The 27,566-nt window shown below is 39.1% G+C and overlaps 1 protein-coding gene across 5 annotated transcripts in view; it reads right to left on the reverse strand.

Moving 5' to 3' along the window:
- The window catches only part of LOC126360585 (collagen alpha chain CG42342-like), a 1,334,941-nt gene that overhangs the window by 166,978 nt on the left and 1,140,397 nt on the right, over positions 1-27,566 (reverse strand). For all 5 annotated transcript variants that reach the window (XM_050007726.1, XM_050007725.1, XM_050007724.1 and 2 more), the window contains one exon: positions 25,638-25,664. In XM_050007726.1, coding sequence (XP_049863683.1) covers positions 25,638-25,664 — 27 coding nt within the window. The remainder of the gene's footprint in view (positions 1-25,637; positions 25,665-27,566) is intronic.

A 27,566-nucleotide genomic window follows, 5' to 3' on the forward strand; every position in this document is an offset into this window, starting at 1 on the left:
GAAGAGTTGTTGTTGTTGTGGTCTTCATTCCTGAGACTGGTTTGAAGCAGTTCTCCTTGCTACTCTATCCTGTGCAAGCTTCTTCATCTCCCAGTACCTACTGCAAACTACATTCTTCTGAATCTGCTTAGTGTATTCATCTCTTGGTCTCCCTCTACGATTTTTACCCTCCATGCTGCCCTCCAATACCAAATTGGTGATCCCTTGATGCCTCAAAACATGTCCTACCAACCAATCCCTTCTTCTGGTCAAGTTGTGCCACAAACTTCTCTTCTCCCCAATCCTATTCAATACTTCCTCATTAGTTATGTGATCTACCCATCTAATCTTCAGCATTCTTCTGTAGCACCACATTTCAAAAGCTTCTATTCTCTTCTTGTCCAAACTATTTATCGTCCATGTTTCACTTCCATACATGGCTACACTCCATACAAATACTTTCATAAATGACTTCCTGACACTTAAATCTATACTTGATGTTAACAAATTTCTCTGATTCAGAAAGGCTTTCCTTGCCATTGCCAGTCTGCATTTTATATCCTCTCTACTTCAACCATCATCAGTTATTTTGCTCCCCAAATAGCAAAACTCCTTTACTACTTTAAGTGTCTCATTTCCCAATCTAATTCCCTCAGCATCACCCGACTTTATTCGACTACATTCCATTACCCTTGTTTTGCTTTTGTTGATGTTCATCTTATATCCTCCTTTCCATTCCATTCAACTGCTTTTCCAAGTCCTTAGCTGTCTCTGAAGGAATTACAATGTCATCGGCAAACCTCAGAGTTTTTATTTCTTTTCCGTGGATTTTAATACCTACTCCGAATTTTTCTTTTGTTTCCTTTACTGCTTGCTCAATATACAGATTGAATAACATCAGGGAGAGGCTACAACCCTCTCTTACACCCTTCCCGACCACTGCTTCCCTTTCATATCCCTCGACTCTTATAACTGCCATCTGGTTTCTGTACAAATTGTAAATAGCCTTTCGCTTCCTGTATTTTACCCCTGCCACCTTTAGAATTTGAACAAGAGTATTCCAGTCAAACTAAGAAGAGATACAACAAGAATAATTCAACTACATAGATTCGGTGTGGGGAGTGTACAGCTGTCACACGCATTGCGGGGTCAAAGACGTGAAGACAGCATCTGACACCACAGGCACCAATTGCAGCTAACCAGTGCTGATTCTATATCCGCACACTGATGCCGATGCATAAACCAGCAACTGATGCCACCGGCACCAGTTACTGTTCACTGGTGCTGATTCTTCACCTGCCCACTTATACAGCCTAAAACTCTACGCCGGGTGAGTGAAAAACAATAATTGTTCAAGTATAAAGTCAAATAAACTGGTCACTAGACTGTATTAGTGAAGTTACAACTTAAGAGTTAATTCCTTAAATGCTCACTAGATCAAAAACTTACAGAAATATGGATAATACACAGAAATTTGGGGGAACTTCAGAATCAGCCATTTCAATGAAAGTGAGTAAGGAGGTTCCAGACTGATCTGAATTAGTGAATTGGATCAAAACTTTAAATGATAAAATAGATTACCAAAGTGCAGATTCAGCAGCTTTAAGAAAGGAAATACCTACTCAAAATACTTCTTTAAGAAAGGGACTAATTACAACTTTAAATGCTCAATGTCTTAAATTAGACAGAGTAAATACTCAAGTAAATGATAAAATAGATGACCAAGTTGCTTCTTTGAAAAATTAATTAAGTGCAACTTTAAGTGAAAAACTAATTTAAGTAGAGAAATAGACAGTGAATACTCAATTAAATAATAAATTGGATGTTCAGAATAAAACTTAAGGATTGTTAAGTGCTAAGGTAGATTCACAAAGAAAAAGACTTTAGTAATTTATGTGAAGGTATGGGAAATTTGATGCTTTAACTACAAAAGTAGAAAATCTTAAAATAGCTTTGAAAGACGAATTAACTAGCTCTTTAAGCAGTAACATAAATCAACTGTTCACTGACTTTAATCAGAGACAGAATGATCAATTTCAGAATTTGATGAGGAAGTTAGAATTTGATACTGAAGGTAAATGTAATAGTGTAGAAACCGAACTGAGTGAAAAATTAGGATTATTTCAAATTGTATGTAGTTTTACATTCGATGCAGTAAAACAGAAGTTGCATACCTTAAAAGAAAATGTTGAAAAGCAGGACAAGTTAATACCAGTAGTCCAATGCAAATTGCAGGTGTTAACACTCAAGTAGATAATGTGGAAAGAAACTTTAAAGAGAAACTAGTAACCTCAGACATCATAGATATAACCAGTCTGGAGAAACAAGTAGAAGAGATGACAGATCAAAAAGTTGCTGTGAGAATACTCTCCAAGAACGTATTTCCTGTTTTATCTTCTGAGCTTAATAATACCAACAGAGGTATGGATGAACTATGGAAAGGATTCAAATTTATCCAGGATAGAGTAGAAAATAGAATAACTTTAACTGATGTTGTGTTACCTAGTGAAATAGTGATTGTTTTGCCGTGGGGAGACTTTCACGCAAAGTTTAATGAGAAGTACTGGTTTGCACTTGTTCAAGCGAAGTTAATATCAGATCCAGGGGATCTGGGCTGAGTGACATTTATTCCCCCAGGAACATTAATGTTATGTATTAACTGGCGGAGTGACAACTGTCGGATCCCGAGTTGTTTTCGGGGTTTCTTCCAAAACAGTTTTCCTGCACCGAATTCACCTCAAATCTTAAACTATTCTGTAGTCTATTACTGAATTCTTAAACTACCCTATAATTTTAGTATTTATCATAGTGTATAACTTTCTATTTTGTATAGAATATTTTATACCTTTTATGAGATAAGATATACACGGGAGGGTTTGTGTCAATTTTGAAAGGGGTGGGTAGTGTAGATAAAAGCACGATTTACACCAACAGATAAGTCATGGCTAACACTAAAGACACATCACATTTTTCAGACAACCCTTGCAAACAAGTGTGCCTCATTCTTCACAATTTGCCATTTCCATATGGTTGCTAAGATTTACTTTGGGGACCTCACTTTTGAAGCTGGGAATAAGCATTCTGTAGGAGATGATTTAACACCATACCTCCTCTGGCTTCTCACTCAAGTACCAGTGAGGTAGAGGTCCTGGGGAAGAGGGGTGGGGGATGAGTTTCCTGTCTCTGGGGCTGTTTTTCTCTCTTCTTCGATCTTAGCAACCACATCTATTTTTTTTTCTTCCTTTCTTGCTTCTTGTTCGAGAACCTATCTATTTCTCCCTCTTTCCATATTCATCTACTGCTATTGCAGAAGTCCTTCCTGGTTTCCGTGGTTCCTGATAACCTTCAAGTTAACTTCAGATAAGAAGGCCGAAGAATCAAGCTGCACAAACACACATCAACATACACGCAAACAATGAAACTACTGACTAGAAACCTGTCAAAAGGTGAGAACCGTCAAGTGTTGATATATAAGAACTATGATGATTCAATATCACATACATCTGTACATAAAAAAAAAAAACTAAAGGATTCTACGTAGATTATATAAGAAGGGGGCATGAGTATGGAAAGAAAGCACAAACATGAGAGGAATCGATTGTGATAATTATTAAGCAATGTCAAGTCGAAATATAGGTAGAAATAGTATCTGTTAAGAGAAAAGAAGTCAAAAAGTAGAGGAGGACTCCAGGAACTAAATAAAGTATCAAGAAGTGAGAGTGAAGTGTAAAATAGATTTTTATTTTTACCAGGAAATATTTATAGTATACATAAAGATATATACTAGGGCAATGAACCACGAGGCCTACTCACAAACGATAAGGGGGGTGTATCTGGCATTTGCTATGGATATAGGGTAGGCATACCTATATAGAGATAGGATGACATGGCATTTGCTATGGATATAGGGTAGGCACACCTATATAGAGATAGGATGACATGGGCCTGAAGAATAGGGATTTGTTATAAAGGGGCATACCTACCGGAACGTAAGGAGGAAGTGCTCTCATAGGGTCAACCCACATGTAAGGTATAGGTACTGATCCTAGGGAAAAAGGACAGTATTGTGACAGAAATCACATATTTTATATGAATTCTTCTGGTAAGTTTGAATTCTGTATACCACTAGCATTATTATGTGTTCTGGGTGTTAGAAAGAACACTTTCATTTCTCCAAGGTTCCTCCAGACTGTAAACAACTGAGAATAATGAAACTAGTATGTGCTAAAGAAAAAAATAGTACAAAGATTAAGAATAAAGGATGAAATAATGAAGTGTCTATGACACGTGGAGTTTACAATTGGAAATCAGAAATGTTGTCTGCACAATTCCTTGATATAAAGGACTGACTCCAACATTAGGTGAAATGCTCAAATTGTTATTATCAAAGTAGAATGAAAAAAAGAAGAGCTTAATAGTAAATAATAGGGTTTGCACGGTTAATAAAAGAAAATGGGGAATGTATGCAGTGGAAATATGAATAGTTATATGTAATAATGAGTATGTATAAAATATCGCATGTTTGATCTGAGGAGGAGGGAGGGATGAGGGGTGCGGTGGGTGGGGGGGGCTAATGTAGTGATTCAAGAATTTCCACTTAAATTCTATAACCACTCAGCCTTCTACCGTATCGAACACATGATGTTTTAAAAATAAGTGTGAGAGAACGTACATACTGTGCGACACATGTTTGTGTGTGCAGGCTGGAAAGGAGTCATGAGCACAAGGTATACGCGACAGTCGGACGCCATCAACAAGTGTTTGCCGCTTGTGCCATGAAAGCTGTATTGGAAGAACAAGGAGTGTTTATGTATCTTATGGTGTTTTATATCGTTGACTATTGAAACAAGAAAAAAGGAGAACAGTTGAAACACTGTTAATTGTAATTCATGTATTGGACTTGCTAGAGGCAAGACGGGTTCATAAATTATGTGGTTGTTAAACCAACTTTATTGCACATGTATTTTATCAAGTATACACTCCTGGAAATGGAAAAAAGAACACATTGACACCGGTGTGTCAGACCCACCATACTTGCTCCGGACACTGCGAGAGGGCTGTACAAGCAATGATCACACGCACGGCACAGCGGACACACCAGTAATCGCGGTGTTGGCCGTCGAATGGCGCTAGCTGCGCAGCATTTGTGCACCGCCGCCGTCAGTGTTTGCCGTGGCATATGGAGCTCCATCGCAGTCTTTAACACTGGTAGCATGCCGCGACAGCGTGGACGTGAACCGTATGTGCAGTTGACGGACTTTGAGCGAGGGCGTATAGTGGGCATGCGGGAGGCCGGGTGGACGTACCGCCGAATTGCTCAACATGTGGGGCGTGAGGTCTCCACAGTACATCGATGTTGTCGCCAGTGGTCGGCGGAAGGTGCACGTGCCCGTCGACCTGGGACCAGACCGCAGCGACGCACGGATGCACGCCAAGACCGTAGGATCCTACGCAGTGCCGTAGGGGACCGCACCGCCACTTCCCAGCAAATTAGGGACACTGTTGCTCCTGGGGTATCGGTGAGGACCATTCGCAACCGTCTCCATGAAGCTGGGCTCCAGTCCCGCACACCGTCAGGCCGTCTTCCGCTCACGCCCCAACATCGTGCAGCCCACCTCCAGTGGTGTCGCGACAGGCGTGAATGGAGGGACGAATGGAGATGTGTCGTCTTCAGCGATGAGAGTCGCTTCTGCCTCGGTGCCAATGATCGTCGTATGCATGTTTGGCGCCGTGCAGGTGAGCGCCACAATCAGGACTGCATACGACCGAGGCACACAGGGCCAACACCCGGCATCATGGTGTGGGGAGCAATCTCCTACACTGGCCGTACACCTCTGGTGATCGTCGAGGGGACACTGAATAGTGCACGGTACATCCAAACCATCATCGAACCCATCGTTCTACCATTCCTAGACCGGCAAGGTAACTTGCTGTTCCAACAGGAAAATGCACGTCCGCATGTATCCCGTGCCACCCAACGTGCTGTAGAAAGTGTAAGTCAACTACCCTGGCCAGCAAGATCTCCGGATCTGTCCCCCATTGAGCATGTTTGGGACTGGATGAAGCGTCGTCTCACGCGGTCTGCACGTCCAGCACGAACGCTGGTCAAACTGAGGCGCCAGGTGGAAATGGCATGGCACAGGACTACATCCAGCATCTCTACGATCGTCTCCATGGGAGAATAGCAGCCTGCATTGCTGCGAAAGGTGGATATACACTGTACTAGTGCCGACATTGTGCATGCTCAGTTGCCTGTGTCTATGTGCCTGTGGTTCTGTCAGTGTGATCATGTGATGTATCTGACCCCAGGAATGCGTCAATAAAGCTTCCCCTTCCTGGGACAATGAATTCACGGTGTTCTTATTTCAATTTCCAGGAGTGTAACTCGAGATGAATTGGTTGACTTGTATACATTCAAATATGGGGAATATATTATTGGTGGAAGTTGAAATATACCAAGGCTGAACTAAAAGTTTCTTCAAGTACTAAATTATATGAAAAGTAGAGAGAGATAGTCTTCTAAATTCCTGTTAAGAAGTTTTTAGGGATCGACATAGCTGGAAATCAAGAGAACAAAATCGGCTGTACATACTAAGTAAGTCAACCTATGGGAGAGAGGTATCAATTTTGCAATCCAACTTCACATCGCTTTGGGCCGTGTAAAGTATTAGACAACTCACAACAGATAGATATTCACACAGTGGCAAGTTAAGTGTTTATGTTTTCTTTTCTTTTCCTAATGGTATATTTATTAAACTTAATCTTGCATTTTTGTAAGTGTAAATTCTTTCTGTCTGTAGCACAGAGGCTGCAGTGGTTTCGATGGGAAATCCTGTAACATACCGCACACAGTCCCAACCTTACACCGTGGGACTTTCCTGTTTTGGGACCTCTAAAAAAAGCTATTGGTGGACATCGGTTCGCAACAGATAATGAGGGGTGCGACTAGGTCCAGGATTGGATCCAACAGCAGCCTACTAGCTTCTTTTAGGATGGAATCGACTGGCTAGTGTCACAATGGGATAAATGTGCCAACTGTTTTGGTGACTATTTTTGAGTTGGATGCATTTTTTGCTATGTTAAGTCAGCTGCAGGCTGCTGCCTCAGGGTGCAGCAGTGGTGGAATATCTGGCATCTGAACTGTTGCTTGTTTTGCTGGGATTTGCCCTCACAGCAGAATGAGTGGTGAGTGGTAATGCGTTTGTGTCACTTGAGGCAGTGGGCCAATGTGGAAACCAATCATCTGGTTCACCCATTCACCCTGTGAGTGGACAGGTGGTTGCTCCTTCAGCAAGGTCCGAGCAGGCACACGGGGGAATGGGTTTACTAGTTATTGGGAGCTCCAACATTAGATGCATTATGGAGCTCTTTAGTCAGAAAGTGTTAAAGGGCTGGAAAGAAAGCTAATCTGCACTTGGTATGTTGCCTGAAGGCCTCATTCAAGATATGGAGGAGGCCTTGCCTGCAGCTTTCGAGCAGGCAGGGTGTAGTTACCTGGAAGTTGAGGCTCATGTCCGCACCAATAATAACTGTCGCATAGGTTCTGAGGCCATCATAAGCTTATAAAGGCAGCTGGCAGAAGTGGTGAAGACTGCTAGCTTATGCATGGAGTGCAAGCAGAGCTTGCAATTTGAAGCATTGTTCCAAGAGTTGATGGGGTCTTTTTTTCATTTGGAGCTGAGTGGAGGGTCTGAACCAAAGGATTTGTCAATCTTGGTTGGAGATTTCTATACCTGCATTATCGGATGGGGTTTTGTAGGACTCCCCTTGATAGATCAGGGGTGCACTACACAAAGAAAGCAGCTACTTGGATAGCAGAGTACTTGTGGAGTGTAGATACGGGTTTTTTAGGCTAAGCGATAGTTTGAGGTACACTGTCAAACCATTGCCAGTCAATACGCAACAAGGGAAGTCAGACTGCATTCAGAGTAAAGATACTTTGGCTGTCAAATATTTTATCAGTAAATTGTCGATGTATTTGTAACAAAGTTCCTGATATACTGTCCTCCAGGAGCATTGTCACACTCACATTATTGTTGGGACCAAGAGCTGGCTGAAGCCTGGAATGGAAAGCTATGAGACATTTAGCAAGTCATGGAACATATATCAGAAAGACACATTAGAGGTCACAGGAAGGGGAGTGTTCATTGCAGGTGACAAAAATATTGTCTCTATTGAGATCAAAGTTGAGTGTGTCTGTCAAGTTACCTGGTTGTGCATAAAAGATCTACATGAAACCAAGTTAACTGTTGGATGTTTTTACTGGCCACCAGATTCTGCTGTGACAGTTCTAGAGTCATTCAAAGAATGTCTATGGTCAGTACCATGTAAATAGAAAGACCATGCACTAATAGTTGGAAATGACTTATACCTAAGTCTAAGTATAGATTGGGATGTGTATGCATTCACTGCAGAGGGTCATGTAAAGTACTTTTGAACACATTTTCTGAAAACTGTTTTGAGCAGCTAGTTCAGCAGCCCACACACAATGGAAACAGATATAGTAGCTACAAAGAGGTCAGACCTTATTGACAATGTCAGTGTAGAAATGGGGATTAGCAATCATGAAGTCAGTATAGCAACCATGGTATCGAAAGTTACTAAATAAGCCAAGAAAGCTAGGAGAGTGTTTCTGCTACAAAGAGCAAATAAGCAGTTGTTAGCATCTCACTTAGTAAACTTACATCACTTACTTCCATTATGATGGACATAGTAAACCATGGCCTAGAGAATGGTCTAGTAAGTGGAGTGAGGATAGAAAAGACATACCACGGTTTAATAACAAAATTCAGAAACTGCTGAGCAAACATTGGCTGTTGCACTTTTGGATTAAAAGAGAATGTGGAAATGACGATAAGTAAAGATTAGTAGAGATTCTTGCATCTGTGAAAAGATCTGTGCGCAAAGTTTACAACTACTATCACTCTCATACCTGAGCAAAAGATCTGGTAGGGAACCCAAAAAAATTTTGGTCTTATGTAAAATTGCTAATGCTTCCATCCAGTCACCTGTAGACCAGTTTGGTGTGGCAGTTGAAGATAGCTAAATGAAAGCCAAAATTTTAATTTTCACTGTCAAGAAACTGTTCTCACAGGAGAATCGTACAAACACACCATCATTTGATCATCAAACAGACTCCAACATGAATAACGTAGTAATAAGCACGCCTGATGCCTGATGTAGAGAAACAATTGAAGGAGTTGAAAACAAATAAGTCATCAGGTCCACATGGAATCTCAATTCAGTTTTATAAAGAGTACTCTACGGCACTGGTCCCTTATTCACCTTGCATTTATCACGAATCTCTCACCCAGCACAAAGTCCCAAGAGATTGGAAAAAAGGAAAAGTGACTCATTTGTATAAGAAGAGCAAAAGAACAAACCTGCAAAATTACACACCAATATCCCGAGCATCAGTTTTCTGTAGAATCCTTGAACATATTCTCAGTTTAATATAATAAATTTTCTAGAGAGCGAGAAACTCATGCCCATGAATCAGCATGGTTTTAGATAGCATTGCTCCTGTGAAACTCAGTTTGCCCTTTTCTCAGATGACATACTGCAAACTGTGGGTGAAGGGCAACAGGCAGATTCCATATTTCAAGATTTCCATTACAGTCTGTTGAAGCATATGGAAAAGGTCCACAGATATGTGAGTGGCTCAAAGACTTCTTAAGTTATAGAAACCAGTATGTTGTCCTTGATGGCTAACGTTTATCAAAGACAATGGTATCATCAGAAGTGCCTCAGGGAGATGTGCTCAGGACCACTGTTATTCTCTATATACATAAATGATTTGATGGACAGGATTGGCAGCAATCTGCAGTTGTTTGCTAATGATGCTGTGGTGTATGGCAACGTGTCATCACTGAGTGAATGTAGGAGGATACAAGATGATTTAGACAAAATTTCTAGTTGGTGTGATGAATGGCAGCTAGCTCTGAATGTAGATGAATGTAAGTTAATGTGGATGAGTAAGAAAAATGAACCTGTAATGTTCAGATACAGCATTAGTAGTGCCATGCTTGTCATCACCATGTCATTTAAAAATCTGGGTGTAATGTTGCAAAGCAATGTGGAATGAAATGAGCTTGTGAAGATTGTAGTAGGAAAGGTGAATGGTTGACTCTGGTTTATTGGGAGAATTCTAGGAAAATGTGGTTCATCTGTACAGCAGACTGCAATAGGATGCTAGTGCAACCTATTCTTGAGTACTGCTCAAATGTTTGGGATCCACACCAGATTGGGCTGAATGAAGACAATGAAGTAATTCAGAAGTGGGCTGCTAGATTTGTTACTGGTAGGTTCAAACAACAAGCAAGTACTACGGAAATGCTTTGGGAACTCAAATGGGAAGCCTTGGAGGGAATGTGACACTCTTTTCAAGGACAATATTGAGAAAATTTTAGAAAACCGGCATTTGAAGCTGACTCTGGAATGATTCTGTTACCTCCAACATACATTGCAGGTAAGGACCATGAATATAAGATTTGAGAAAAGAGGGCTCATATGGAGGCATGTAAACTGTCATCTTTACCTGATTCTATCTGTGAGTGGAACAGCGAAGGAAATGAGTAGTAGTGGTGTGAGAGACCCTTCACCAATTGCCATAAGGTGGATTGTGGAGTATTGATGTAGATGTAGAGCAGGCTGAGGTCAAGAGCATTACAGGAGTGATGCATGTGTTACAAAGATAACTACCATTCGCATGGTTCAGAAAAGCTGGTGCTTGAGAGACGGCTTGGGTTGTGAAGTAGCTATTGCACTAGAGCACATTGTGATCAGAAGCGTGTTCTGCCACTGGATAGTCAATTCTGCTCTCGGACACAGTTTTGAAGTCATCATTCATTCTCATGGACAGCTTATTGGTGGTCATTCCAACATAAAATACAATGCATAAATTGTGGCAGGGCTGGAATACAACATGGCTGATGGCACAAGTAGCCCTGTCTCCAATGAAATTGCATAAGCCTGTGACAGGACTAGGTTAGGATGTGCTAGGTGATTGAATCGAGCAGGTCTTGCACTTGTATCTTCCACAGGAATATAACCCCTGTGGCAGGGGGTTGGGGGCGGGAGTCAAATATGAATGACTATAATGTTGTGTAGGTTGGGGATGTGTGGTGTCATACCACTTAACTTAAGGAGGAATGAGAAGAACTGTGGGCAGGATGTCTATTTTCATTCCTTGAAATAAGGCATGGGATACATTCAAAGAAGTAACTAAACCAAGTTGAGACAACAGTAGATTCGAAGGAAAACTGACTGCCTAATTAGAGACTAATCATTGAGAGAGAATGACTGTAAAGACTGAAACTAGCCAGTTGAGAAGCGATTTTTATAAAACTATGCAAGAGGTAATAACTAAGTGCCATGAAAGCTCTATGAAGCTTAAGAATGAAATCACAGCACGATTAGCAGTAGTACACCAAAAAATGGACAGTCTGTTTATTAACACTAAAACACCTGTGGATTAAACAAAAAGGAAACAAACAAAAGCTATTTGTCCACTTGAGGAAGGAATCTCTGAGTTAAATGACTCTTGAGAAACAGCTTATGAAAAATCAAAGTTTCGTGACTGAGAAATCAGAATAGTAGTTTAGTCAAGTAAAATCTGATGCAACTGAACAAGGCACATCGGGAAAAAATTGTTGGTTACAAGCTAGCAAAATGGAATCCTGAATGAGATTTTCACTCTGCAGCGGAGTGTGCGCTGATATGAAACTTCCTGGCAGATTAAAACTGTGTGCCCGACCGAGACTCGAACTCGGGACCTTTGCCTTTCGCGGGCAAGTGCTCTACCAACTGAGCTACCGAAGCACGACTCACGTCCGGTACTCACAGCTTTACTTCTGCCAGTATCCGTCTCCTACCTTCCAAACTTTACAGAAGCTCTTCTGCGAACCTTGCAGAACTAGCACTCCTGAAAGAAAGGATACTGCAGAGACATGGCTTAGCCACAGCCTGGGGGATGTTTCCAGAATGAGATATTCATTCTGGAAACATCCCCCAGGCTGTGGCTAAGTCATGTAAAGTTTGGAAGGTAGGAGACGGTCACTGGCAGAAGTAAAGCTGTGAGTACAGGATGTGAGTCGTGCTTCGGTAGCTCAGTTGGTAGAGCACTTGCCCGCGAAAGGCAAAGGTCCCGAGTTCGAGTCTCGGTCGGGCACACAGTTTTAATCTGCCAGGAAGTTTCAAAATGGAATCCTGTTTAGAGACTTATTTATGTGAGATCAAAGAAGTGTAATCAATGGAAGAGTTAAGGAAGAAAAGAGTAATATAAATACCAAAAAATTACCTAAAGTAAAGGATTAAGGCTTATGCAGAATTAATGCGGTTATGAGAAACTGACAGAAACAAAAAAATTAAAATTACATAATTCAGCTCCATATGATCCAGCTGATGGTTTACATCCAGTTATATTTTTAAAGTCAGTCCAGTGTGTATTTTCTACAGGTTGGTCAAACGACAGAAAAAAAAGATGATTTGTAGGTTACCTACAAAATGATGCTGCGCAATAGAGATTCATGTCCCAAAGTAATTATGAGGTATTCAAAGAATTTAAAACAGCCCTTAACAACCAATTCTGATTAGATGGGCCTCAGAGGAACCTGTGGTGTCCAATTGCTGCATGTGACGCAATTACTTTTCGCATGGGGGACTTGAAGAAATGCTTTGTGTGCGGTGTTCCTCATGGTAATCAGAGATGAGACTGGAAAAGTATTTTTTTATTTGTTTGAAATATATACTTTTATACACTATTTCTTTTCATAAGGCAAGTTAGCCTTTGATAATTCATTTGCTTACTTTAAAAAAGAGTAACATTATTTGTCTATTTATCTGTTATACTTTATGTTAATAGAATTCAATTGCTTTAATTGCAGTAGCAACAGCTTGAGAGTGTTTAAACATTATTGTTGGTAGAGTGCAACAGAGGAGATATTAAAAATCCAAGGCATTGTCTCAATGTGACTGTGAATTTAAGTGACATTCTCACAACTACTTTCGTAGAGATCATCAATAAACAGTGTATAGAAAAGGACAAGAATAAATATTTTATCTTTAATTCTTGCCAACAGAATTTGACCAAAAGAGCTTTATTCCCACTACTGGCATTTATTGTTAATATTTCAGGAGACATTTTCTTGTAGAATAGGGTAGTACGAATGGTAACGTTGCTGATACTGATATTTAAGCAACCTTATAAGTAGCAAAAATTGTTAATGTAATCATATACTGTAAAAAGAGAATTTATGCACATTAGACTGTAGTGTGAGAAGCACTACTCCAGTGGTTCCTAAAGGCTAGATGAAAATGAAAATAAATATTCTTAATTCATCTTCACAAACTAACCATTATTGACAGCTTATTTGTATTGATGCTGAATGGAGAGGGATGATATTCAATATATATTATGTGGAGTAAGAGGTTTAAAATGCTAATACATAGAAATGGTTATTAGTTTTAGTGAGGTGGAGTGTAAGATTCAGTTCTCAATTTTTAACAAAAGTAAGGACCTGACATGCTTAGGTACTTATGGTTTCTTAAGTGAACTATTAAAATATGCTAAAACATTTAGAGTTGGAGACTGGCGGTGATGGGGAGAGTGGTGCCTACATACATAGAGAGATGCAGGTGTGCTCTGGAGCCTTGTAGTTCACTGAGTGCATTATATTCTGCTTCATTCCTCAATGTTAACAACCACTCAGCTTGTTAGCCTGATCCTTTGACTTGGTGGATTCAGCTCAATTTGCTTTAGTCTGGACCTTGGAAAATTGAATTACCTAATGATTTCCAAAATGGAATGTCCCCATGCGTGTAGGTGTGGACAAATGTAACAGTCCAGAAACATACTTTTTTTTATCCACAGCAAAGTGCTAATTTTAAATATAATTGAGGAAAAATATAGTTTCAAACTGTTGCTGTGTGACAGTGAAAATGCAGCAAATGGGGAAAAAATCCTTTTGTTAAGATGTTTTGAGTAAACCCATTTCATGTCAACAACTAAAAACTTCCAATGTGCCACCAAGTTTTGGGTTCTAAGGGATGTACAAGCTGGAAGACTGATGACATGCTGTGGAGGCACATAAAAATGGGCCAAACAGATAGAGACCACAATGTGCTGTTACAGAGCTGAAACAAAGTAAATCTTATAAAATCTATTTGTCAGACATAGTTTCATAACCACTACACTCAGCTGGCAGCTACACGGGTAGCGGAGGCTGTGTGGCATGGACTGGGCGGTTTTTTAGGTTAGAAGGCCTCGGGAAAGTGCGGGATGGGCTGCAATGTCAAAGGGTGCTTGGCAATTACAGGACGTGCTTGGATCAAGGAACAGTCGGAATTATAGTTGTAAATTGTTGTAGTTGCGCTGGAAAAGTCCCTGAGCTTCAAGCGCTAATAGAAAGCACAGAAGCTGATATCGTTATAGGTACAGAAAGATGGCTAAAGCCTGAAATAAGTTCTGCAGAAATTTTTACGAAGTCTCAGACGGTGTTCAGGAAAGATAGATTAGGCAGAATTGGTGGTGGAGTGTTTGTGTCTGTCAGTAGTGGTTTATCTTGTAGTGAAGTCGAAGTAGATACTCTGTGCGAATTGGTGTGGGTGGAGGTTATACTTAACAGCCGAATTAAGTTAATAATTGGCTCCTTCTACCGACCCCCAGACTCCGATGATACAGTTGCGGAACAGTTCAGAGAAAGTTTGAGTCTCGTAACAAATAAATACCCCACTCATACGGTTATAGTTGGTGGGGACTTCAACCTACCCTCGGTATGTTGGCAAAAATACTTGTTCAAAACCGGTGTTAGGCAGAAAACGTCTTCCGAGATTGTCCTAAATGCATTCTCCGAAAATTATTTCGAGCAGTTAGTCCACGAACCCACGCGAATTGTAAATGGTTGCGAAAACACACTTGACCTCTTGGCCACAAACAATCCAGAGCTGATAGAGAGCATCATCACTGATACAGGGATTAGTGATCACAAGGTCATTGTAGCTAGGCTCAATACCATTTCTTCCAAATCCATCAGAAACAAATGCAAAATAATTTCATTTAAAAAAGCGGATAAAGTGCCACTAGAAGCCTTCCTAAAAGACAATTTCCATTCCTTCCGAACTGACTATGCGAATGTAGACGAGATGTGGCTCAAATTCAGAGATATAGTAGCAACAGCAATTGAGAGATTCATACCTCATAAATTGGTAAAAGATGGAACGGATCCCCCGTGGTACACAAAAAAGGTCCGAACGCTGTTGCAGAGGCAACGGAAAAAGCATGCAAAGTTCAGAAGAACGCGAAAACCCGAAGATGGGCTAAAATTTACAGACGCGCGAAATTTGGCACGTACTTCGATGCGAGATGCCTTTAATAGGTTCCACAACGAAACATTGTCTCGAAATTTGGTAGAAAATGCGAAGAAATTCTGGTCATATGTAAAGTACACAAGCGGCAAGACGCAGTCAATACCTTCGCTGCGCAGTGCCGATGGTACTGTTATCGACGACTGTGCCGCTAAAGCGGAGTTATTGAACGCAGTTTTCCGAAATTCCTTCACCAGGGAAGACGAATGGAATATTCCAGAATTTGAAACACGAACATCTGCTAGCATGAGTTTCTTAGAAGTAGATACCTTAGGGGTTGCGAAGCAACTCAAATCGCTTGATACGGGCAAGTCTTCAGGTCCAGATTGTATACCGATTAGGTTCCTTTCAGATTACGCTGATACTATAGCTCCCTATTTAGCACTAATATACAACCACTCGCTCACCGATAGATCTGTACCTACAGATTGGAAAATTGCGCAGGTCGCACCAGTGTTCAAGAAGGGTAGTAGGAGTAATCCATTTAACTACAGACCTATATCATTGATGTCGGTTTGCAGTAGGGTTTTGGAGCATATACTGTATTCAAACATTATGAATCACCTCGAAGGGAACGATCTATTGACACGTAATCAGCATGGCTTCAGAAAACATCGCTCTTGTGCAACGCAGCTAGCTCTTTATTTGCACGAAGTAATGGCTGCTATCGACAGGGGATCTCAAGTTGATTCCGTATTTCTAGATTTCCGGAAAGCTTTTGACACCGTTCCTCACAATCGACTTCTAATCAAGCTGTGGAGCTATGGGGTATCGTCTCAGTTGTGTGACTGGATTCGTGATTTCCTGTCAGGAAGGTCGCAGTTCGTAGTAATAGACGGCAAATCATCGAGTAAAACTGAAGTGATATCAGGTGTTCCCCAGGGAAGCGTCCTGGGACCTCTACTGTTCCTGATCTATATAAATGACCTGGGTGACAATCTGGACAGTTCTCTTAGACTGTTCGCAGATGATGCTGTAATTTACCCTCTAGTAAGGTCATCCAAAGACCAGTATCAGCTGCAAAGCGATTTAGAAAAGATTGCTGTATGGTGTGTCAGGTGGCAGTTGACGCTAAATAACGAAAAGTGTGAGATGATCCACATGAGTTCCAAAAGAAATCCGTTGGAATTCGATTACTCGATAAATAGTACAATTCTCAAGGCTGTCAAGTCAACTATGTACCTGGGTGTTAAAATTACGAACAACTTCAGTTGGAAGGACCACATAGATAATATTGTCAGGAATGTGAGCCAAAGGTTGCGTTTCATTGGCAGGACACTTAGAAGATGCAACAAGTCCACTAAAGAGACAGCTTACACTACACTCGTTCGTCCTCTGTTAGAATATTGCTGCGCGGTGTGGGATCCTTACCAGGTGGGATTGACGGAGGACATCGAAAGGGTGCAAAAAAGGGCAGCTCGTTTTGTATTATCGCGTTATAGGGGAGAGAGTGTGGCAGATATGATACACGAGTTGGGATGGAAGTCATTACAGCATAGACGTTTTTCGTCGCGGTGAGACCTTTTTACGAAATTTCAGTCACCAACTTTCTCTTCCGAATGCGAAAATATTTTGTTGAGCCCAACCTACATAGGTAGAAATGATCATCAAAATAAAATAAGAGAAATCAGAGCTCGAACAGAAAGGTTTAGGTGTTCGTTTTTCCCGCTCGCTGTTCGGGAGTGGAATAGTAGAGAGATAGTATGATTGTGGTTCGATGAACCCTCTGCCAAGCACTTAAATGTGAATTGCAGAGTAGTCATGTAGATGTAGATGGACTGGGCTATTAATGGATGCAGTAAGCTAGGATTATTCTAGTTAATAATAACAGACAGCAGTCAGCTACTATGAGGTGTAGTGCCTGTAATCTTCTATAAAGAATGTATCATTTTATTTGTTACCTGTAGATCATTGCTTTGTTTATAAACTGAATTATGTGAAAATAACACTTCAAGAAGAATATAATAATTCCAATCCCAAAGAAAGCAGGTGTTGACAGATGTGAAAATTACCAAACTAGCAGTTTAATAAGCCACTGTTGCAAAATACTAACACAAATTCTTTAGAGGCAAATGGAAAAAACTGGTAGAAGCCAACCTCAGGGAAGATCAGTTTGGATTCCGTAGAAATGTTGGAACATGTGAGGCAATACTGACCATACGACTTATCTTAGAAAATAGATTAAGGAAAGGCAAACCTAGATTTTTAGCATTTGTAGACTTAGAAAAAGCTTTTGACAATGTTGATTGGAATGCTCTCTTTCAAATTCTGAAGGTGTCAGGGGTAAAATACAGGGAGCCAAAGGTTATTTACAATTTGTACAGAAAGCAGATGGCAGTTATAAGAGTTGAAAGACATGAAAGGGAAGCAGTGGTTGGGAAGGGAGTGAGACAGGGTTGTAGCCTCTCCCCGATGCTATCCAATCTGTATATTGAGCAAGCAGTAAAGGAAACAAAAGAAAAGTTCAGAGTAGGTATTAAAATCCATGGAGAGGTTTGCTGATGACATTGTAATTCTGTCAGAGACGGCAAAGGACTTGGAAGAGCAGTTGAACGGAATGGACAGTGTCTTGAAAGGAGGATATAAGATGAACATTAACAAAAGCAAAACGAGGATAATGGAATGTAGTTGAATTAAATTGGGTGATGCTGAGGGAATTAGATTAGGAGATGAGATGATTAAAGTAGTAAATGAGTTTTGCTATTTGGGGAGCAAAATAACTGATGATGGCCAAAGTAGAGAGGATATAAAATGTAGACTGGCAATGCCAAGGAAAGAGTTTCTGAAGAAGAGAAATTTGTTAAGATTGAGTATAGATATAAGTGTCAGTTAGTCGTTTCTGAAAGTATTTGTATGGAGTGTAGCCATATATGGAAGTGAAACGTGGATGATAAATAGTTTAGACAAGAAGAGAATAGAAGTTTCTGAAATGTGGTGCTACACAAGAATGCTGAAGATTAGATAAGTAGATCACATAACTAATGAGGAGGTATCGAGTAGAATTGGGGAGAAGAGAAATTTGTTGCACGAGTTGACTGGAAGAAGGGATCTCTTGGTAGAACATATTCTGAGGCATCAAGGGATCACCAATTTAGTATCGGAGGGCAGCGTAGGGGATAAAAATCTTAGAGGGGGACCAAGAGATGAATACACTAAACAGATTCAGAAGGATGTAGTTTGCAGGAGGTACTGGGAGATGAAGAAGTTTGCACAGGATAGACTAACATGGAGAGCTGCATCAAATCAGTCTCTGGACTGAAGACAACAACAACAACAACACTATGTTATTTCCATTTATTTGCAGAGTGAGCAGTTTCTTTTTATTAGTAGTACAGCTGTGTGTGAATGTGATGTTCATTTATTCTATGTTCTATCAGTAAGTGTTCTTTGAAGTTAGTCATACCTGGAGCAGCAGAAGTATCTTAGTCATTGCCATGTTATAGGGTGGAAGATTTTTATGTTAGGCGCCTAATAGTCACAGCTCACCTAAGTCAGTCTATATAAAAACCTCTGTCTTTAGCTCTACTCATAAACCTTATTCAATTTACCAGAAGACTGGGCTGCCATAACAGTTCAGACAAGAATATAATAGAAGCTTTTGTAATATTGGGCTACAAAAGAGTGTTGATTATTAAATGGGCAAATTGGATAACTAACAAACAAGTACTGAATCAAACTGGCAAATACGGAAATTCATGGTACAGATTGATTAAAAGAAGGGACTGACTGATAGGAGATTTCTTGAGTCATTAAGAAATGGTTAATTTGGTCATGGAGCGAAATACATGACTAAAAATTGTGGAGAGAGACTAACTCTTGAATACAGTAAGCAGGATCAAATGAATGTAGATTGCAGTAGCTACCTCAGGGCAAAGAGGCTTGTACAGAGTTGACTACTATGGAGAACTACATCAAACCAACCTTTGGACTGAATGCAACAACAACAACAAGAACAACATTATATTACTATGGTTATGGTTATGACAGCATTCTTAAAGTTATGAATACCTCATTCAGTCTTGATAGGAACACCTCTTTTATATGATGAACTTATGTGGGCTGTAAATAACACAGTGACAACATTGATAGAACACAATATTTAATGAACTAACAAGTACAACTGCATTACATTTCTTTAATTTAGTCATCAATAAAGTCTTTACCTTTCTCCACATGTCAGGAAGAAGCTGGGGACCACTGGCAAGGTGTTCTCTGCTGACGACAATGACAGAGCACCTCACTGTGTGGATTACAGATGCCATGTCATAAATTCACAGCTTCAGATTGGTTCCTTCAACTTGGGAAACAAGTCCAAGTAAAAAGAAATCATGTCTGGTGAGTATAGAGGATCTTTCAAAACCTCCCAAGCCACCATTTCGATAGCAGCTTGACATTGTTTATGACATTTCAGTGTGCATTGTCATGCAACACAACAGGATGATCATCTTGCCATGGACATGGTTTGGTTTTGTCACCTGTGTGGACTCCAATACTGCATCCAAAAATCAGCGATAGTAGTCGCTGTTGACAGGCTGTCCCTCAGCCCACAGCATGCATAAGAGTAATAGCTCAGAATCACATGCCAAAATCAACATAAGCTGCACACAACTAGGTTTCTGTTAAAATTTCTGTGGAGGTGAAAGACCTCGGTATTACCATGCATTCAACTAATGCTTTTAATTCAGCTAACAGGCCTGTCTACACATCTCTTAAAAGGTGACAATACTCTGCAATGTGTCTCCTTCATTGCAGTATTTGTCCAGATGGATGTCATTTGGTGCATACTGGTGCCATTTCTGTACACTAGTGAGTCAATGTGAAATGCAATGTTCTTCATTTTAAGACATTTTGCCAGTACACGCCACACTGTTTAATGACTGAGACCAACCACCACAAATAATTTCCAGACAACTCTTTGATGGTCTATTGAAATGAGACCACTTAAGATGCCAATCTGATCTTGAGGAATGGATAGCAGATCTGTACAGTGCAAACCTGTAGTCGGATTACCACATGATATGTCTTGACACATTGTGCAACCATCCTACAGGATAATGCATTCTCGCCAAAGGCTTCATGTAATCCTTGACAGCATTCTGATGAATTTTTGCGATGAGAAACCTCGATTTTAATCCACAAACATTAATTACCTTTTGAAAACAAACTTGCTTTAGAGTAGTGAAATCAACACTTGTCACTTCAATGCGACCCGGGAACAGTTCCAGCAGGATGCTCCTCAAATGCACGTTACACACCACAGCGCTGCTACAGGATAGCTCTTATATCCTATTTGCACGTGTCCAACTCCTGTGATTGTCTGAACTGGACTATGTTGCCACTACTTTATTTACAGCCCTTATAGGCTCCCAATAGTGGCATTTATCTATATCAACGAAAATAAACAAGCTACATTTAGTTACAGTTTCTGATCATACCTGCAAGCCTTTTACATGGGTTTGAGAAACAGTACCTCATGTTTATAGCGTAACTGTGGTTTGTCTCACAGTTTGACTGCAGAGAAAGTCATGTCATATTTAATCTACCAAACGAAATCTTACAAGAATTAAGTAATAATAGATAGGATGTCATTATAAACTATGACCTTTCCAGTGACTTTGATCGTGTGCAAAACAAGATTTTACATGTGTACATGTAATATTATGACATTAATTGCATCCCTCTTAAATAGAATTAATTATAATTACATGACAGAAAACTATAAGTGGTAATTCTTAGGAGTCAGATGATGTTTCTAATATAGTAGCAAAATCTTACACTTTTCTGGTAGAAGCACCTTTACACAACCTTTGTAGTTAAATAAATCATTCTATAAAAATTTTCTTGTGGCTTTAAATAAGTAGTGACATAAACATATATGAATTCAGATAAATAAAAATCTCCAATTACACACCCATGTCTCTAACTCTAATACTTTGGAAACTAGCCTACACTTGATTAGTGATTCGGTTTACAGTGTATAACTTGTTATTGGGCTCCCACTTTAACTTTTTTATGTGCTTCTCTATTAAGATATGATTAAATGGCCTCAAAACAAGGGCCTAGTTGTACTAAACAGTGATAGCTATTGGGCTGGTATATTCTGTGACGTCTTCAGGGACTTGACTGTACAGACCATAAACTTCTATTTGTTGTTGTTGTTGTGGTCTTCAGTCCTGAGACTGGTTTGATGCAGCTCTCCATGCTACTCTATCCTGTGCAAGCTTCTTCATCTCCCAGTACCTACTGCAACCTACATCCTTCTGAATCTGCTTAGTGTACTCATCTCTCGGTCTCCCTCTACGATTTTTACCCTCCACACTGCCCTCCAATGCTAAATTTGTGATCCCTTGATGCCTCAAAACATGTCCTACCAACCGATCCCTTCTTCTAGTCAAGTTGTGCCATAAACTTCTCTTCTCCCCAATCCTATTCAATACCTCCTCATTAGTTACGTGATCTATCCACCTTATCTTCAGTATTCTTCTGTAGCACCACATTTCGAAAGCTTCTATTCTCTTCTTGTCCAAACTAGTTATCGTCCATGTTTCACTTCCATACATGGCTACACTCCAAACAAATATTTTCAGAAATGACTTCCTGACACTTAAATCTATATTCGATGTTAACAAATTTCTCTTCTTCAGAAACGCTTTCCTTGCCATTGCCAGTCTACATTTTATATCCTCTCTACTTCGACCATCATCAGTTATTTTACTTCCTAAATAGCAAAACTCCTTTACTACTTTAAGTGTCTCATTTCCTAATCTAATTCCCTCAGCATCAGATGATTTAATTTGACTACATTCCATTATCCTCGTTTTGCTTTTGTTGATGTTCATCTTATATCCTCCTTTCAAGACACTGTCCATTCCGTTCAACTGCTCTTCCAAGTCCTTTGCCGTCTCTGACAGAATTACAATGTCATCGGCGAACCTCAAAGTTTTTACTTCGTCTCCATGAATTTTAATACCTACTCCAAATTTTTCTTTTGTTTCCTTTACTGCTTGCTCAATGTACAGATTGAATAACATCGGGGAGAGGCTACAACCCTGTCTCACTCCTTTCCCAACCACTGCTTCCCTTTCATGCCCCTCGACTCTTATGACTGCCATCTGGTTTCTGTACAAATTGTAAATAGCCTTTCGCTCCCTGTATTTTACCCCTGCCACCTTTAGAATTTGAAAAAGAGTATTCCAGTCAACATTGTCAAAAGCTTTCTCTAAGTCTACAAATGCTAGAAACGTAGGTTTGCCTTTTCTTAATCTTTCTTCTAAGATAAGTCGTAAGGTCAGTATTGCCTCACGTGTTCCAACATTTCGACGGAATCCAAACTGATCCTCCCCGAGGTCCGCATCTATCAGTTTTTCCATTCGTCTGTAAAGAATTCGCGTTAGTATTTTGCAGCTGTGACTTATTAAACTGATAGTTCGGTAATTTTCACATCTGTCAGCACCTGCTTTCTTTGGGATTGGAATTATTATATTCTTCTTGAAGTCTGAGGGTATTTGGCCTGTCTCATACATCTTGCTCACCAGCTGGTAGAGTTTTGTCATGACTGGCTCTCCCAAGGCCGTCAGTAGTTCTAATGGAATGTTGTCTACTCCGGGGGCCTTGTTCCGACTCAGGTCTTTCAGTGCTCTGTCAAACTCTTCACGCAATATCGTATCACCCATTTCGTCTTCATCTACATCCTCTTCCATTTCCATAATATTGTCCTCAAGTACATCACCCTTGTATAAACCTTCTATATACTCCTTCCACCTTTCTGCCTTCCCTTCTTTGCTTAGAACTGGGTTGCCATCTGAGCTCTTGATATTCATACTCGTGGTTCTCTTCTCTCCAAAGGTCTCTTTAATTTTCCTGTAGGCAGTATCTATCTTACTCCTAGTGAGATAAGCCTCTACATCCTTACATTTATCCTCTAGCCATCCCTGTTTAGCCATTTTGCACTTCCTCTCGATCTCATTTTTGAGACGTTTGTATTCCTTTTTGCCTGCTTCATTTACTGCATTTTTATATTTTCTCCTCTATTTAGGAAACCAAAATGTTACAGCACATTGCATCTCTGTTGCATGGTTGGAGTTTTATGGTCATGAAATAAAGCAAAATATCTGTTGACAAACTGCATCAAAAGAATATAATCAAGCTCACATTTAAGAAACAAAATATAGGTCTCTCAAGGACCAGTAATGGATATCCATTTTTTCACCTAACAAAACTATCTTTCAATGCCTTTGAAGAATTGTTCAAACTTTGTAATATTTACAAGTGAACAGGTGTTCTAAACAAAATGAGCCAGTCACACAACTGATAGTCAAGTAGGCCTGAAAATGAACTTTTCAAACAAGCACAAAGAATGTGAAGCTTCAACAATTTCCCATTAAAGGTGTCAGACAGCAAATGAAAAATATGTGTAGAATGCATTGAGGTACAGTTAGCTAGTAAGCTAATGAAAGCAGCTCAGTTCAGTATGTCTGCACTTAGAAGTACCTCTGTTGTGTGAACTTGAAGACTGAAAACAAACTGATTTTGAATTCTTTTGCTCCTCACTGTCTTGCAGAATTCTCATCTTGGGAAAAATGAAGTTAAATGAAATAACAATATTACAAACAGGATAGTTGATACTCACTATATAGCAAAGATGCTGACTTGCAGATTGGCTCACACAAGCTTTCAGCCAACAAGGCCTTTGTCAAAAATAGACCACACACACACACACACACAAATGCAATGTACACACACATGACCACAGTCCCTTGTAGTTGGAGCCAGACTGTGGTCATGTGTGTGTCTATTGACCACAGTCTCTTGCAGTTGGAGCCAGACTGTGGTCATGTGTGTGCGTGTCTGTGTGTCTGTCTGTTGTCTATTTTTGACAAAGACCTTGCTTCCAAAAGCTTATACCATGAGAGTCTTTTTGTTGTACTTATCTACAACTCAGCATCTCCATGATATGGTGAGTAACAACTATCCTTTTCATAATATTGTTACATTCCATCCTAGATTTTCCGTTATTTGCCAAATGAAATATTCATCCAGCAAATGTGGGTAATAAGGCCATTGCAGAAGGACATAACCCAAAAATCTGCAGATGCCTCTTCAAAGATCTTGGAATTCATTAACACACATCTCATTGCATTTACTCCTTAATAATATTTGTTGCTAACAGTTTCACTTCAGTAATAGATCATAAAATCATAGTAAAAGACAGAAAATAATTTTCATGTATATTTGTCTACAATTAAGAGTGGTAGGCCTATTCTGTATTTGAGTGTGAATGTCTTTGGTAAAGTACCATCAGCAATAAAAAGAGATGTTGAGAATCCCAATAAATCAAAAATAAACTATTCCAGAGTACCTACTTCTTTTACATATTTTCACATTTCCTGAATTCTAAAAATCAACATTTCTGTTAAGTTTATGCCAAGTAACAATGTTCATTGCAAGCAGAGCTTTGTTGTTAAAATCCTTTAACCATCACATGTTAAATTACTAGTTGGAGAGAAACAGTTCTAACTTAACTTTCAAAAGTACCAGCTTTCATATTAATTTTATTGTGTTGAATTTATTCTGGGTAAGGACAGATTTTTCATACAATATTTACAGTAGTTAATTATTAAAAAAGAACAGAAAATTCTGTTTGTTATTTTATATCTGAACTTGTTACACATCCCTGAAATTTCTCCTTCATGATGCCATTGAAGTGTCATGATAATTCAGTGAATACCTACATCTAGAAGTATTAAATTTTATTTTCAAAATATTTTTTAGAATTATTATTAATTAACAACACGAAGGAAGCTCTGTTTTCAAGAAATGTTTTGTCATAGTAAAAATTTCCTTTACTTTTTATAGAGAAAAAGATATTTTTAATCACAACAGGATTCTTAAAATTTTGTATGGTGTAACCACAAACCTGCCACATGTAGCCTCTACTAACAATCAATCCCAAATGGCTCAAATACAAATATGACTTGATAGAGAAAAATCAGCAAAGCCGTGGCTAGAGAAATAGGACTTTTGGAAGAAGTCTGAAAAGTCCGTGTGGATGTGAACATCACTCAACCCAATAGGAAAGATAGCATTGTAGTTCCAAGCTGACACTCCCCATCAGTGTTTATCCTTACACAATGTATAACGCTGTTGCAAGCACAGCAAGTTGATATGATATGTTTCACATCTTATTGGTAAGCAAAGTTGTGACACTTAATTATTTTAAATATAATAGTACATATTAAATATTTATATTTATTTACAAATGATGTGTATTGTACTACAAAGTTGTCTCAACATACCTTCATGCCATCGAGGCCTGATGGACCCTACAATAGGAAAAAGATAATAAAATAAAATAAAATAATGTTGAAACAATACAAACAAATAAAACCATAAAAAAACTCAAACCAAAACCATGTCATTAATTTGTGTTAAGTAACCCTTTCACTGTGAGTACACGTTTCATTTTTTTCTTACTGTCTCCATTTTTTCAAGAACAGGATATATTTATAACATATATTTTCTTAATGTTCTTTGCCAATGGTAGTTACTTGATGACAGTTGACCTGTTAAATTTAGATTCTAGCATGTTTAAAAGCCTTCGGAAATCACTTTCTTCCATCATTAAGTTCGCCAGTGAAAGGGTTAATGAAAAAAAAAAAAAAAAAAAGAAAAGCAATGATGGTGGCAGCAACATCCAGTCAATCCAGTGATGTGATACATACTAAAAGAATACAGACAAGCTAGAAGCAAAGTGTCAGGAGTGTGATGTGTGGCAGTTACTATTGTGGCGTTACATATTACCTGTTATGGTAAAAACACATCTTTCTCTTTCACTGACTGCCTCTGAACATACACTTCCCTGCTTTACTATTTTTCTGTAAATTATCCAGGGATACATGAGAGTAACAGATATGGATGGAGAAAGTGATATTATAAGAATATGACTGTTCTTTAGTTTCCAAATTATGTTTTTCTTTGCATCTCACTTTAAGTGTTCCCTATCAAGTAATACTAGTTGAATTATATGAGAAGGAGTTAAAATATGGCATGTACGGTTGCATACTTACTCATATCTCACAGAGTCCCTTTCAACTTTTCTGCTAAAACTGGGGAACAATTTTTATGAATATGAAACATTACACAGTCAGCTAAGCAAATAATTTTCACTGAGAGCTGTTTTAAATATGTGGTCTAAAATAATACATGTGTTCCTTTTTTAACATCATTTATTGTTATAGCTGACAGTTGTTCATGAAAATCATGTCTATATGACAAATGCGAACAATATGAAGTCTGTATCCTGAAGATGCTGTACAGTTTACCTTACAGAAAAGTACAAAATGTATATATTGAATAGTACAGCAATTTTAGATAAAAATTACAGGCAAACTGAACTTCACAAATGTTATCTGCTTAAAGTTCAGTTTACAATTATATTTCTTTTAATGATAAAGTATAAAAAAAGACTACAAAGCAAAAGTTTTGGACAAATAGGTTTATGTATCAAATGTGCACTGTATTTTGTGAATGGTATGAATTGTCATCATCAGGTGTGTTGATGGACTGATGTCAGGACACTGGAGTGGCTTCTATTTGCACAGGTAGCCAATATTCACAGGGCAGGCATTCCACACTCAAACCTCAACCTGGACTATGCAAGGGATGTGGATGAAATATGAAACCCCACATCCACTGACTGCAGCTATATAAAACAAGCTGCTCCAGCCTCCTGCCAACAATACAGTTGTGGGCTTGAAGATGAAAACTCATTATGCTTGTATTGTTGAACTACTGAGCACGTCTTTGTCACAACAGTCCAGACGTTCATTTTACAGGATAGTATGTGTTAGAAAAAAAAAAACTGAAGAATCGAAAGAAAATTATAGCTGTTTCTATATAAATGGACAAATGAGGAACAGAAGTTGGCTAATGCTATAACAAAAATGATGAACAAGAAAACTGTAACACTGTACTTACAGAAGCAAATTATTAAATCATAAGGAGACAATGTCAAGGAGAATATATAAGCTATAGTAAGCATAGCATCAATTTCAGTAAATTTTGGTATTTCATTTTTAATAAAGTGCATTTTACAATGTAAGTGTGCTCCCATAGCTGCTTCAGTTTTCTAAAGAAAAATGTAAATCATCAATACAACAGAAGCTGATGGTAACTTGGGTTAAGGAATGAGTGATTAAGATACAAAAATAGCTAAAAATAGTTTA

Source organism: Schistocerca gregaria, chromosome 1 (genome assembly GCF_023897955.1).
Source record: "Schistocerca gregaria isolate iqSchGreg1 chromosome 1, iqSchGreg1.2, whole genome shotgun sequence".
In the NCBI taxonomy this organism is placed as follows: Eukaryota; Metazoa; Arthropoda; class Insecta; order Orthoptera; family Acrididae; genus Schistocerca; species Schistocerca gregaria.